Below are 15,430 nucleotides of genomic sequence, written 5' to 3' on the forward strand. Positions count from 1 at the left end.
TCTGGTCCAACCTCCCTGCTCAAGCAGGGTCAACTACAGCCAGTTGCCCAGGACTATGTCCGGACACGTTTTGCCTGTCTCCACGGACAGAGACCCCACAACCTCCCTGGGCAACCTGTGCAAGTGCTTGGTCACCCTCACAGTAAAAAAGTGTTCCCTGATGTTCAGAGGGAACATCCTGTGTTTCAGTTTGTGCCCAGTCTCTCTCTCTCCCCCCACTGCCCTACGTGTATACATATATATATACAGGCATAACTAATATATAGAGATATATATATCTATATCTATGTATCTAGATCTATAGGCCTACTATATAGCTATAGCTATTTATTTTTACACAAGTACCACTTAGCGACTTGTAGTATTTTAAATTGTGTCTGCGGGAAACATTTTTAAATTTACACTGAATCCCCACTAAGCTATTGTGCAGCTGTGCACACAAAATGCTGCTGAACAACAGATTAACATGTCACAACAGACGGCTACAAATAAATGTTTGCTGCTTCTTCAAACTGAGATGTGGAAGTCAAATTAAGTCCTTTAGTTACAGTGTGCATGTATTTCCATGCATCCAACAGCCTGCTTATTTTCTGATGTCAGTAAGCTAATAAAATGTTACATTTATTTGAAACTGAGATTATCTGTAACAAAGCCATTTTCTGGTTCCTTTGTTTGGTTCCTTGAACTGCATCATTTGGGGACTCAATGACTTTGATGTTCCAGCAAAGGATTAGTCTTATCAAAACCAGGTTTAAGCTACCCTGTGATACTCTGACTCAGTCTTGTGGACTGTAGCCTTTTTTCTCCCCTAAAAGCTCAGTGTCTTTATGCCACCATGTCTTATGCAAAGCGGTGTCTTACCTCCCACTCTGCAATAAAGATCTGTGCTGATCTTTGCGCCTCTAAGGGTGTTCCCCTGACTCCAGTGTCAGACCAGCGGTTTGCCAATGTACATCTGATCACAGGATTTTAAGCCCCGTCTTTTCAACAAGATCGACTGATTGTATGGCACTATAAATGTGTGCTACAGTGGGACAGCAGGGCACCCACACTTGACACTGCTAACAGCAACCACCTGGCTTGTGTGTCTCTATTTTGCACTAAGTATCCTTGTTCAATATCTGCTTTTATGTGTCTTTCTAAATTCATCTTTTTTTTTAATACCTGGCACCTCTAATCAGGAAAAAACACCATGAAAAACTAGGCCAGAGGAAAGAAAGCATAACTTCAGAGAGAGGTTGCAGTTTTAAATTTCATAGATTTACACGTGTGTGTGTGCATGTGTCCACAACTGTTCTCATGGTGACCAGATTTCTCACACAGCGTTGTCATAGCATAGACTGTTATTAAACCTTCAGGCTCAAGAGACTGGCCACACTTGCTGGTACTATAGATAGTGCAGTATTTGACACTTAGGGAAAGCGTGACATTTTACTAGTTAAGGTGACTTACGAACATAATTAGCACAATATGTTCTTCTTCAAACATCGTGAAAAGAGAAAGAAACCTGAGTAGATGGAGGGAAAAAAAAAGAAACTAAAGGAAATGTTTTCTTGAGAGCACAGGAAGGTTAAAAGATAATGGAAAGCTATTAATATCCATGCAGCTCTCTGAACAAGTGGCCACAAGAAGGGTTTTAAAAGAAATAGGAAAGCAAGCATGGATGCTGTGGGCAAGAGAAAGTTCCAGGCTTATGGGACAGCATGCATGTGGATTTGAAGATGGAGCAAATACATGAGGGTTAAAGTTTATGATGGGGATTGCCTGAAATGAAAGAAATTAGAGACTAGTAACAAGAATGGTAGACAGGCAATGCCCATCGGTCTTAATAAATGAAGGTTTGCCATCTTTCCCCCAGACACCAACATGCTAGCTACACTGAAAAATCAAACAAGATCTGTGTTTTCCCTTATTAGAATCATAGAATGGTTTGGGTTGGAAGGGACATTTAGAAGTCATCTAGTCCAACCCCCCTGCAGTGAGCAGGGACATCTTCAAATAGATCAAGGTGGTCAGAGCCCCGTCCAACCTGACCTTGAATGTTTCCAGGGATGGGGCATCCACCACCTCTCTGGGCAACCTGTGCCAGTGTTTCACCACCTTCATTGTAAAAAAATTTCTTCCTCATATCTGGTCTACATCTACTCTCCTTTAGTTTAAAACCATTACCCCTTGTCCTATCACAACAGGCCCTGCTAAAGAGGTTGCCCCATCTTTCTATAGTCCCCATTTAAGTACTGGAAGGTCACAATAAGGTCTCCCCGCAGCCTTCTCTTCTCCAGGCTGAACAGCCCCAACTCTCTCAGCCTTTCCTTATAGGAGGCGTCCTCCAGCCCTCAGATCATTTTTGTGGCTGAAAAAAGTCAGCCAGTCTCAGGTTGACCAATGTTTGCAGATTCAGAGTACACCCTAGAAAAGTTAAGGCAATTTTTACAAGCTCAGTGACTTCCTGGAACAAATTTTTGGACATCTTTCAGACCGTCTTTCATGCAATTTGAAGTACTCTACCATACTATTTTGTACCTTACCTTTATAATGTCAAAATTACTGAATATCATCTGCCTCTCTTACATTGGATGTGGCTGAACCCATTAGACAACTGTTTCCCCATAATTAGACTTGAAATGTGATATATGAAACTTATTTAGAACTGCTGTATACTGGAAAGGCTCAAAAATTGAACAGCTAGATCAATACAAAATGATTCATAGAAATATTGCACATTGAGCCATATTCCATAATACAAATTACTATCTTCTTCTTTTCCAAGATTTCATTAGATAGGGAAAACTGCTATATATGTACATTTTCTTCCAGTCTGTTAACTTCTGCTTGTCTCTAATCCATGCCATCTCAATTAAAGGGTTTAGAATTTAGAAACAGTATTGTCTCTTTATTGACAAATTTTTTGCTTTACACTTGGAGCTGAGGAAAAACTAATTATAGATAACTTACAATTATATCTATCATGTTAAGTCATGTTAAAATTTTTAGGTTCTTAGCTGTTTTTTAAGAGTATTCTGTTGGCTGTCAGTCAGCAGAAGTTTGGGTTTTACAAAGAAGCTCTTCTGGTCATCTTTCCTCTCCTGATAGCACCAAGCATAATGCACTTGCAAAGCCTCACAAGACCCGATTTCCAAGCCAATGAAGAACTCAAAACTGTCTATTTCAGATGCTAATATTTATCATAATCTCAATTACATGTCACCAGATGTGAGCACCACAAATTTAAAAACATTATTTTAGATATCCTGTTATGCTTGGAATATACAAGCAAAGGCTGCAAACACCAAAATCTATACCATTCTATCGTTAAGACCATTATAAATGATAGTATCAGCCTGAGGAGCATCCCTAGATGCTGCCTGACAAAAACTACTGGCTCCTGAATGCCTCAGAAATCCCCAATCTCTAATTAAAAAAAATGGTGACTAAACCAGGTTCAGTCCCTATCTCCTGTGCTGGGGACTTTTATCTCCGGGATGCAAGAAAAGGAGAGCCCTTGCTTCTCATCTCTCCATATGAAAAGTGGCTATTTTTTCTGCCCATCAGTACTATCATTTCTGTGCAAATAGTCAGCTTTACACTGTGTCAAAAGGTAAACCAGAGTCAGGCCAACTTCCCAATGGTTCTTCCAGTGCTACTTGGTTATATATTACTTTGGCTTTTCTACAGTGAATTGTCACTGTACCATATCACTGTCATATCAGTGAGCTATACGGTGATTTCAAACATGTATCAGCAGTATGCATAGCTTGTTCTGTTTCTCTCCATTGCCATCCATGTATATAGAAGATAGATGTGCTCTTTCATAAAGTAGGACCCAAGGAACAGCTGGACCAAGCTATCCCCACTTTGTGCACAGGTGCCAATATGTGAGGTAAGCCTTAGAAAACAATGATAATGTGAAGGCTTGAAGTGCTAGACTGAAATAGAAACTTAGGTAGGACTTCTTGATGAAACTCGGTTCTTCTACTGTCTTTAATCCATTCAAATACTTCCTAAGAGTTTGTCACACTCACAAAAAGAAGTGGGTAAGAGTACCTTCTTTTAAACCAAAAAAAAATCCATATCTTATTGCTTCATTTTAATGAGGTATTTTTCAGAGTAATTTTTATTCAGTGTTTGGCAGCACAATATGAAGAAGAAAGTAAATTAAAATCAAAAAGCATTTGCTGTCCTTGCTTCCAGAGAACCATACTTTACATTTTTAGCATTAAGGAACAAATGTGGAGATCACTAATGGGTGGTTTAGAGTAACAGAGGCAATGAACATAGAGAACAGTATGTCCAGTTTCATTAAATAATACAGCAGTGCTCAGTGGCCTTTAACCAGATCATCATATCTGTTCTGTACAGAGGGATGTTAACAATCAAAAACATCTCATAAAAAACAATCAAGGAGAAATTAAATGGCACATTCAGAGCCAGTCATGCACATGGTTAGTTTGTTTTATATATTTCACTTACAAAACTACAGTAAGAATAAAAACTGTAATAAACATCAAGGTGCAAAGACAAAATACTATGACAAACTGAAGATATTTCAATCTCCCTACTAACTGAATAAATTCCATGCAACAATTTAGAACTTTACTTCCAATCTCACCTGACTACACAACAGCAAATTAGAGATGTCTAAATGCCAAAATCCTCTTGTAAGATTTACTTTCTCCTTTCCTTACAAACAGATCCTCTACTTATTCCTGACTTACTTTCTATTAAACCCTTATTCTTCCCCTTAGTATCTGCCCTCTCTGTACCTAGCTGAAAATGCCATTATACAGCCCAATCACATTCTTCTTAGCAAATTGAAAAGATTTTTTCCATTCTTTTTGGTTCCTTCCACACAGTTCATCAGAATGTTAAGACCCTGTGTGAAGAGTAGTGCAGTCAAAGGGCAGGAGAGGCACTGCAATACAGTGCTCCAAAGCCAGTCCCCTGTCCCAGCCTATTGTTCTTACATATCTACTTAAGCCTCTTCTACTTCTCACGTGACACACAAAAAAAGCTGAGCTAAGAGATCTGGCAATAGCACAGCATTTAATACTCCCACGCAATAAATGTTGAGCTCTAGAGCAAACTGTTTTTAATAACTATGACCTGTTGGAAGCACAAATATATAAAACTAACTGGTGTTATACTAGACCTCAATAGTACATAAAATGTTTGCCCCTGTTCACAGAATCACACAGATTCACAGAATCCCAGGTTGGAAGGGACCTCAGGGATCATCTAGTCCAACCTTTCTGGGAAGAGCACAGTCTAGACAAGATGGCCCAGCACCCTGTCCAGACGAATCTTGAAAGTGTCCAACGTGGCCGAGTCAACCACTTCCCTGGGGAGATTCTTCCAATGGGTGACTGTCCTCACTGTGGAAAATTTCCCTCTCGTGTCCAATCGGAATCTCCCCAAGAGCAACTTGTGTCCATTCCCCCTTGTCCTCTCCATGGGACTCCATGTAAAAAGGGAGTCTCCATCTTTGTAGCTACCCCTTAAGTACTGGTACGTGGTGATGAGATCCCCTCTAAGCCTCCTTTTCTCAAGGCTGAAAAGGCTGTTGTCAGCATTTGTCTAGTCAAGGCACCTAAAATGAAGAAAACTGTCACGTAGCACAAAGCTAAATTAGAAAAGGTTGCATACAGAAGACTACGTAATATCAAAAGGCATGAACCTGAATGCTCAGGTCTAGTGGAATCAGTCCTTGATATAAGTATATCAGCAGGTAGGTGTCTTGGCTTTTGTAATTAAATCAGCAAAAAAAAATGTCAGTTGTTTTTTTTTTTCTCCTAGTTGTATTAATCACATAATACAGTATACATATATTTGCTGACATAGATATATTCTTGAGACAGCAGAACACTGCCACTTTCAACTTTAGAGCACACTTCTGTGCTTGCTGTGGATGAGTCAAGTTCCTACACATGCCAGTAAAGTTTTGCTACACACATTAGTAGGAACTGTAACTAATGGCACCTGGATTAGAAGAAAATCTAATGTCACAGGAGTAAGTTTTCAATGCAACTGCTGAAGATTTGGACCGGTAGCTTTTTGTTCACTTTGTACAAATCAGTTGTTTTACAACAGTTTTGAGTTACCGATTTTTCCATTCTGTGAAACGACTTAAGAATAACTGACAAGAGGCAAAATTCATTTCTCTTAGCTCCAGCCAACTGAAACGAAAATGAACTAAATTAACTGAATTAAACTATTTCTCTAGGCTCTCTGAAGTCAGCGCAATTTACCTCACCCTAAAATAGATGCTAAATGTGTGGTTTCATAATCTTTAAAGCAGCTCATTAACCACCATCCTTGCCAAAACAGACTGTTCCTCTCCAGCCCCACACCTGCCACTGCTCCTATCTTTTGTGCCAACAGCCATGCAGCTATACAGTAAACTGCACTGACAAACAGAATAGATTAAAAATTAGCTGGCAGAGGTAAGAACATTAATTTAACCACAGCTGAATTCACCATGTGGCTGCACAAATCACCAGCACAACAAAAAGGGACAGACTCCTTTGGTATGGTGGCAATGCCAGCTTATGCTCTAGTAAAGCTGTAATGTACCTAGAGAAGAAGATGGGCAGGATGACACGCTTTCCATTTCTCTCTAGTATGGACTGTTAAGAAAATTTATTTAGTGAGATTAGACTAAATGTCATTTTTAGAAAACTGAAGTTAAAGAAAATGACTAGGTAGGTGTACTACGTGTCTGTCTAGTGCAGTCCTAACTGAATTAAAATATTTAACCCAACAAATCAACATTTCTTAAAAGCAAAGGACCAAAAGCAAATGAAATAATTATCTGCATAAACAGAAGAGTAACTTTTTTGTTCATGAAGTACAAGCTCCCTCTGACGGTCAGACCATAACGTGCATCATTCATCCATAAAACAAAAATCTGCAAATCCTTTGGGTAAAAGCCAGGATTCACTTATTCACTTTTATCAGCTTCAAATAGCACATACAATATAATTACTAAAGTGAAAATCGAAGCCAAATGATTTATTAACTTTTCCAAATTCACTTGGTACTTCAAATATTCTGTAGTATAGCAAAGCACGTGAAATGAGGAGTTTTTTGAAAATTACTCTAAGTGTATACATCGCTTCTAGCTCAGGATTTCTAAGAAGACTTGGACAAAGAGTGATTAAAATACTCAAATTTCTCACATAACAGTTTAGCACTATTCCTGGTAGATAAATGTATGATGATAGTGTCTTTTAATGGATTGTTGGGAAATATCTAGCAAATCACAACAAACGGAAGATCCATATTAGCTCTGCTTTTCCTAAACTTTTGTCTCTGGCAAGCTTACATTTACATCGGCATTAGCAGGCACGCACTTACCATTATAACATTCAGATGTTATTGGTATCAAACAAATTTCCATATAATTTATGGAACTAAATGGGCTCTTACAAGAAGCTAATTTAACTTTATATATTTTCTATTGCTTGTGTTACCAATATTTCTCCTTCAACATTCATGTAGGTCACAAAATAACACATGAAGTCAAAATTCACCTTAGAGCATAGCAGAAACCAAACATAATCTTGAAATAGCAAAACAGTAATTCTGTAATATGCTAAACTCAGGTCTTGCCAAAAATCAAACCAGCTACAGAAGTGTTCTCTCTTTACTGTTCCATGGACAACAACAGAATAATTAACATCCTGCAGGCAATACTGGTGTGGTTTTTTTTTTCTTTCTACCAGCCTCAGTTTTAAAACTGCAGTTTTCTAGGGACACAGGTTATATCACAGGCAAGCTGTACTAGGAGCCAGAATGAACAACTTCACAGCAGTATATATATGAAGAGCTGACAGCAATCTTTACACACACCCTGACAATAGCAGCCCAGCAGGAAAGAGTTTCCAGTATTTTCTTTTGCTGCTGTCTCTCTAAAATTGTGTATTCAAGATACTATCCACAGGGCAGGAATACTAGCCATAATTTTTACACACAGCCTGTTTTGAATTAATATATGAAAAGTATTACAGAAAATAAACTCAATGGCACACTTCTGCTAATATGATTCATTACATTAGAAGGTATATTTATTGTGTGGTCTTTTCCCCAAAATGCAACACCTTCAGTAGGAGGTTTGGCACTTAGAGGACTGTCTGCTAATGTTTTGTAAAAACTGCACGCATATGAAACCGTGTTCCAATTAACTCTGTAAGTGTACTCTTACATTAAAGGAATTATACATTAAAGGAATTAAATGCTTGGGGAAGAGGCGAGAATCCTCATGGCTCTCTTGTTTACCTCATCAGTTCTGAAGAGTTCACATGGATTCTTTTATGTAACATTATTTCACATTTCAAATTGCACTGCCCTGAAGGACATCTGTGTAATAAGGAATTATCTATTTTTATCAGGTTACTTATATGAAATTCTTTGCAATTTAATCTAATGAAGACATACACAGAAACTACTTAGTGTATTAATTTTCTTCCTGCTCATACCTGGCCTTTCCACTAATTTAATATGTAACTAAGCTAACTTTTGAAACATACTTGTATAATCTTCAGTATTACATAATTACAGACTGAAAAACTTTTTTGCTGGCACATGCATCAATACAAAAACTGAATTTGCTTTCATGAATTATAGGTTATGCATTATGAAATAATGCTAGCACTTCCAAGAAGGCACAAAAAGATAATCTGAAATCAGCAGCAATTCATAAGTTATGGTTATGACAGTCACAGAGAAATGTTAAGATGGCATACCCTGAAGTCATACCCATTAAACATTTTAAACATTTTCAGTCATTTTACCATTTTCTTCTTGTAATGCTCAGTTCCCTACCCTGTGTCAGAACTAAATCCAGATGAAACGAACATTACCGTCTAAGTCTAGAGACTGAACGACAGGCCTAAGGCCAAGAAAAGATCCATTCAGTTGATGAAAGTAAGAACTGAAGAAATATTTTTACTAAAGTAAAAATCAATTACTTTAGTGAAAATAATAATATACAGCTATAGTTCTAATATAAGCAAAGAATGCTTACCAGTCAGTATCAGCAGTTATGCTTTGCAAAGAAAACATAGGTTTGCTTGTTTGCTAAATTTGACTGTACTGAGTTTGTCTAATATAAAGGAGTGTCAGACTTAAAAACAAAGGCTGAAAACTGATCCCATCATTTACTTGCCTAATTCTGATCAAAATCTGGTTCACTAGTCTAAGGTGTTGTGGCGGGTTGACCCTGGCTGGATGCCAGGTGTCCACCAACACCGCGCTATCACTCCTCCTCCTCGGCTGGACGGGGGGAGAGAAAATATAACAAAGGCTCATGGGTCAAGATAAGGACAGGGAGAGCGCTCACCTGTTACTGTCACTGGCAAAACAGACCCAACTTGGGGAAAATTAATTTAATTTATTACCAATCAACTCAGAGTAGGGTAACGAGAAATAAAAACTAAATCTTAAAAAACACTTTCCCCCCACCCATCCCTTCTTCCTGGGCTCAACTTCATTCCTGAATTCTCTACCTCCTCCCTGCTATGGAGGTTGCAGTCAGTTCATCACATATTGTCTCTGCCGCTCCTTCCTCCTCATGGGGAGGACTCCTCACACTCTTCCCCTGCACCAGCATGGGGTCCCTCCCATGGGAGACAGTCCTCCATGAACTTCTCCAACACGGGCCCTTCCCACAGGGTGCAGTTCTTCACAAACTGCTCCAGCGTGGGTCCCCTGTGGGGTCACAAGTCCTGCCAGCAAACCTGTTCCAGAGTGGGCTCCTCTCTCCATGGGGCCACAGGTCCTGCAAGGAACCTGCTCCAGCGTGGGCTTCCCATGGGGTCACAGCCTCCTTCGGGCATCCACCTGCTCTGGTGTGGGGTCCTCCATGGGCTGCAGGTGGGTATCTGCTGCACCGTTAACCTCCATGGGCTGCAGGGGGACAGCCCGCCTCGTCTTTATCATAGGCTGCAGGGGAATCTCTGCTCCACTGCCTGGAAAACCTCCTGCCCCTCCTTCTTCAGTGACCTGGGTGTCTGAAGGGCTGTTCCTCTCACATATTGTCACTCCCCTCTCCGGCTGCTGTTTTTGTACAGCAGGTTTTTTTCCCCTTCTTAAATATGTTATATCCCAGAGGCACTTCGGGCTCAGCCTTGGCCAGCGGCAGGTCCTTCTTGGAGCCAGCTGGCATTGGCGCTCTCAGACACCGGGGAACCTTCTGGCAGCTTCTCACAGAAGCCACCCCAGTAGCCTCCCTGCTACCAAAACCTTGCCACCCAAACCCAATACAGATGTGTAGAAAATCACTCATAACAAACTCCTTTATTTCCTGTAGTTAAAAGATATTTGACTCTCCATGTCTAGCAACTTCAATTATTTTGGAGTTTTTAATAATTAACTATAAATGTCTCAAAATTACTATCACTAACAGAAACCATTCATCTCCTTTCACAAGACGTACTGAAAGCGAACATATTTATGAATTATCTCACTGTTTCTAAAACAGCATACATACAATATTGACTCACCTTTAAAAGAAATGCAAAGACAAACTCAGAGACAAGGATGAGGAAATGTATCATCCAAAGGACTGAAGGAATGCTTGGCAGATCCAGTCTTTGAAATAATTATGGGATTATTTGACAACTGAAGCCTCTCTGGAACTCTAAGTACTGTTCAATTTCTACCATACTGAATATTAGAAATACTTCTCTATCGAGTGTTGCTTAGAATAATAAAGCATTGCCCAATAACAGCATAAGCAAACTGAAAAGCCCACAGTCTTCTATTCAACCTTTCTTTAAAAGATAAGTTCTAAAATACTAAATATTTTCTACAGGCACTTCAGAAATTCATGTCAGAAATCAGAAATTAAACCAATTAATTGCTAGACAAAGCACTGTATTAATAAGACTTTTTCCATTTCCTCTCTGTACTGAACTGCAAAGAGGTAGCGTGAGAGCAGCAGTCTTTGCTACTCTGTAAAATGTCCTATATGGGCTATTGCACTATTAAAAAATGGTGTGACCCCACATTCCTCAGAGGACAAAAGATAATTCATCAATACTGAAAAACTCTTTTAAAGAGCCTTTCCAAGGAATAGTTGGAATTGCCGGGATAGTTTTAAAGGACACCAATGAATTACAGACAGTACTGGTTTCTGAGAATTCTTATTTAATATCTGTAAACAACATAGTTTAAGAATAGACCCACAGACAGATAAAAAAACTCCAGTCTACCTTGTTTTCGTCTAGGTAGTGACTGCTGTTTCTCAGCTGATATTTACACTCCTTTTAATTTATATACTCCTGCTGACTTGAACTGTATCTTTGGATGCATTTTATCTGACTGGCAAAGGTAGCGGCCTAGCTCCACTGTTAAGACAGAACTGAAAGTTTCGCTCTTGAAGTGAACATGTGGGTGCACATGCATAGTAGCATCTACCTGCCATATCTTTCAGGAACTTCCAAAATGCTTAAGGAAGGCAACTAACATTGAACAAGCCACAGACTGGTTGCAGAACTGTTCAAAAAAAAAATTTCAGGCTAAAGCAGCATGGAATCTGGCTCCATACCTCTGGCAGATGAGCCATGTCCTTCTCCCAAATTCCCCTTATCCTCCAGGAGTGTAGAAGCAGTCCAGATTTTACTTTATACATAAATGGAAGTATATCTATAAAGTACATATATATACACATATACACACATATATATATCTCTATGTGCGCATGTGAGATTTAAGACTGATATATATAACATACAGGAAACACAAAACTCAAAGACTCCCCAAGACCATGGAAGAGGAAAGAACATCACTGTCTGTCAGTGCTCTACTCAGCATGAACACAAAGGAGAGAACTATGTAACTTTGCAAGCCAGGTAAGATGCACCAAAGATACAGTTCTTAAAGTCAGTAAGTATGAATATACAAATCGAAAGGGGTATAAATATCAGCTGAGAAACAGCAGACAGTACTTGGACCAAAACAAGGTAGAATGGAGTTTTTATATCCATCTACAAACCTGCACTACTTTTTTTATATAGACTAAATAAAAAGTTATCAGAGAACAGTACTGCCTGTAAATTCATTAATATCATTTTGAACTATGCTGGGAAATTCATCATGTACTCTTTGCAGTTGTTAAGGGTAAATTAACATTGACTAAATTAGCACCAACTTATCTTTGTGCTCCACTCTTATCTAGGCTGTTAAAACCTCTTTAAAGCACTTAAGCTAGGATGACAAGTTGTACCTGCAATTTCCGTAAGTGTAGTTGTATTATCATTTTCTGCCAACTTCACAAATCCAACTTGATTTTTGAAGTGATCAATTCCTTGAAAAGACAAATCCACAGTTTTTCCTTTCAGGAGATCTTCCACAAAATCCTTGCTGTCTGAAAGAGCACCAACTGCTCTGTCAAGAGGAAAGAAAATACCTATGTGAAAGTCAAATATTTTAATTCTGTTTACATTGCTATTAGTCGTTCTATCAAAAAATCTCACCAAGCTTTATTAGTATCAATTTATTATGTACTCAGGTACTTTTGCACTACTTCCTATCAATGCAGTCAATACTGTTATTACCATTTGATAAACTGGTTCATACACCCTGCTGTAAAACCACAGAAATAATAAGGCAGACCTAGAAGCAGGTGTAATTCCTCAAAAGAGTTTATCTCAGTCCTTAAGGTGACTAGATATTAACAAGATAGTGTCTCTATTACTCTGTGCATCCCATTTAAATGAGATGCTTACTTGGAGGCATTTTGTTTACCATTCTTAATTTACTTCTTTCATCTCCTGATGGCTCAACTGAAACTCTAAGATTCTGCTTTGTTCAAAGCTACTACAGAGTGTTACTTAATGTTATCAATAAAGGTTAGTGACATTATAGATATTAAACATGATAAAATTATATGTAAATTACTATTAAGCTCACTGAGATCTGTTATGAAAAGAAGTACTATCTAAATTGATGCCTACTTTCTTTAAGAGATAAGTAGCATGCACACATAATCTACACGTAACTTAAAAAACAGGAGCAAATATGGTAACCTTATAATAATCATATTAATTAGCCATATTAAGTGCACATTCGATTACATTAAATATTTCCTTTGACCTGCACTTGAAGTGATTCACATGCTAAACAGAAACTATATAAACATTCTCAGTGTCTTCTAAAAGATTTCTCACATGCTTAACAGTTTTTAATTCTATACAACAAAACTGAATTTCAACTTTTCACTAAACTGATGTTGACTTTATGAACACTAGGTGGCAGTGACAGGTTAAAAACTTTCAAGAGAGTTTATTTTACTTTTTCTGTCTCGCGGGATGAAAGCCATCACCATGATTTCTAAAGTTGGCTAAATTATATTCTTTAAGCCTGTACAATTACAAACAACTCTACACACGTTTCCATTGTGTTTAACAAGATGGACTCTCAGTGAGAACTATGCATTTAATTGAAAGTTAGGCCAGGTTAAGAAAGACGTTAAGGTTGATTACAAGACAAAATATCCTTGATTGATATAGCCCTCCTGTGTTTTTTTTTTTTTATAGGAGTTTATGACCCAGGAGTACTTTAGCTCCTATATAACCACTTTAAACAACAATGCCATTACTCGTTCCTTGGCAAAGATATTTTCCTTTGAGCATAGTCTCTGCCACTTACCTACCCTTTTATCATCATTAGACAAGCCTGTTCCTGTGTCTTCTGTATGTGCTATATTTCAAGACCTTTCAAAAACACCATCCAATACTGATTATACCTGTCAGATTACTTCACAGGCAATCATGTGTAGCTTTATTTACTGACATGAACCTGAAAACTGTTCCAAAACAAGTACAGATATTTGAAATACACTGTGTCGAAGACTGCAGCGGGCTTTCAAGTAGTGAATCACACACATACCTAAAATCCATCTCTGGACTTTTGCATTTGAGAATTGGTACTCAGAGAGTCATGGAAAGCTCTGTTCCCCAGCTGAACAAAGACTTATATTTCCATACTCTAGGGTGTGCTGCAGAACTCACTGACCAGCTCAACTCTACCTCATAAGGTCTATGAAAGGTCAATTCAAGCAGTGCAGTGTGTTTTCAGTTTAGCGCTGTGTCCCTGAAGATTTAGTTCTGCTTTTTCTTTCATATATAATCTTGTAAACACTAAAGTATTTACGAAAAATAGTTGTCATCTCACTCTAGCATATTTTTTATTTTCGTATTCTATCAATCACTTTATAATGTCTAACAATTGCTTTGTAAGAATAATGCACAAGGACAAACATTTCCACTGAAGTCAATAGCAACAAACACAACAGCAGTATTTTCTTGTTATTCCATACCAAATAATATTTACGATGCCAAATAGTAGTAACACTCAGTGCATCTAACCCACAGGGATAGCAAAAATGTTTACAAGCATTTTGCTCCAAAGTGAAGAAAGGAAATAAAAAAAGCATTAAGCAGCATATTCTGAGCAAATACAAACTAGGATTATTGAAGCAGTGCCTGCTTTTTTCTATATTGACGTAATGTAAACATTATAGCACTTAAAATTGATGTAGTTTCTTTTTAGACATTTCAGAATTGTTGATTTTGATTACATGTTAGAAAAAGCAGCCTTGCAAAAAATGCCAGACTGAAACCTTTCAGCACTCATATTTATAATGAAAAGGTTAGATTCACAGAGCCTTTGACAAACAACAAGCAAGAACTTCACACTATAGTCTGGTAATGAAGGCATTTACTGCCAAGGCAGGCGTCCTGATTTCTAGTACCTGATCCCATGACTGCGCATACAGTTAGCACGGACTAGAACTCCTTTGCTTGAAGGGAGTGCTGCCATTACTCTTTCTCGCTTGCTTTCTTTATGGTTTTTAAAATCTCACATTCATGATTTCATATAGTCCTACAAAAAGAGATATAAAGTACATACATGAAGGCTAGATCATGGCCAATAGTGAGTTCGGAAACTCGCATGGGAACTGCGGGTCTGGATTCCCTTAGAAAGAGCGGCCTAGAATACAGATCTTCCATTTTCAGGGCGAAAGCTGTATGTACTAAAATACCATACAAAGGGCTTTGTGCTGAATTGAATGTTAGGTTTAGCACATTCTTATCACGTGTTTAGACTTCAAATAGCGTTCAACACATTTCATTTCTGTACAGACAGAGGCACTATTGTGCAAACACAGTAGAAAAACTGTAGATATGTGAGTAACTTAATGGATCCAAACCTAAGGATCTATGAACTCTCAGATGCCCAGCTGACAAGCTGCACGTTCTTTGAGGGATGACTCTCACCCTATGTTACACAGAGGTTCTTTTGCCAGCCTGGATCTTGGTTTCTTTCCATTCACCTGGTATCAAAAATTGGTGAAGCAAAGAAAGGAAAATTCAACTTTTTACTCTTCAAACTCTCCCAAGAGATTAAACAGAAAACATCAGTTATGAAA

At 38.3% G+C, this 15,430-nt stretch overlaps 1 protein-coding gene across 4 annotated transcripts in view; it reads right to left on the bottom strand.

Moving 5' to 3' along the window:
- AKAP7 (A-kinase anchoring protein 7) overlaps positions 1–15,430 on the bottom strand; it is a 91,638-nt gene that overhangs the window by 64,231 nt on the left and 11,977 nt on the right. For all 4 annotated transcript variants that reach the window (XM_064447282.1, XM_064447279.1, XM_064447281.1 and 1 more), the window contains exon 5: positions 12,224–12,384. In XM_064447282.1, the coding sequence (XP_064303352.1) occupies positions 12,224–12,384 (161 nt within the window). The remainder of the gene's footprint in view (positions 1–12,223; positions 12,385–15,430) is intronic.

Source organism: Phalacrocorax carbo, chromosome 3 (assembly GCF_963921805.1).
Source record: "Phalacrocorax carbo chromosome 3, bPhaCar2.1, whole genome shotgun sequence".
In the NCBI taxonomy this organism is placed as follows: Eukaryota; Metazoa; Chordata; class Aves; order Suliformes; family Phalacrocoracidae; genus Phalacrocorax; species Phalacrocorax carbo.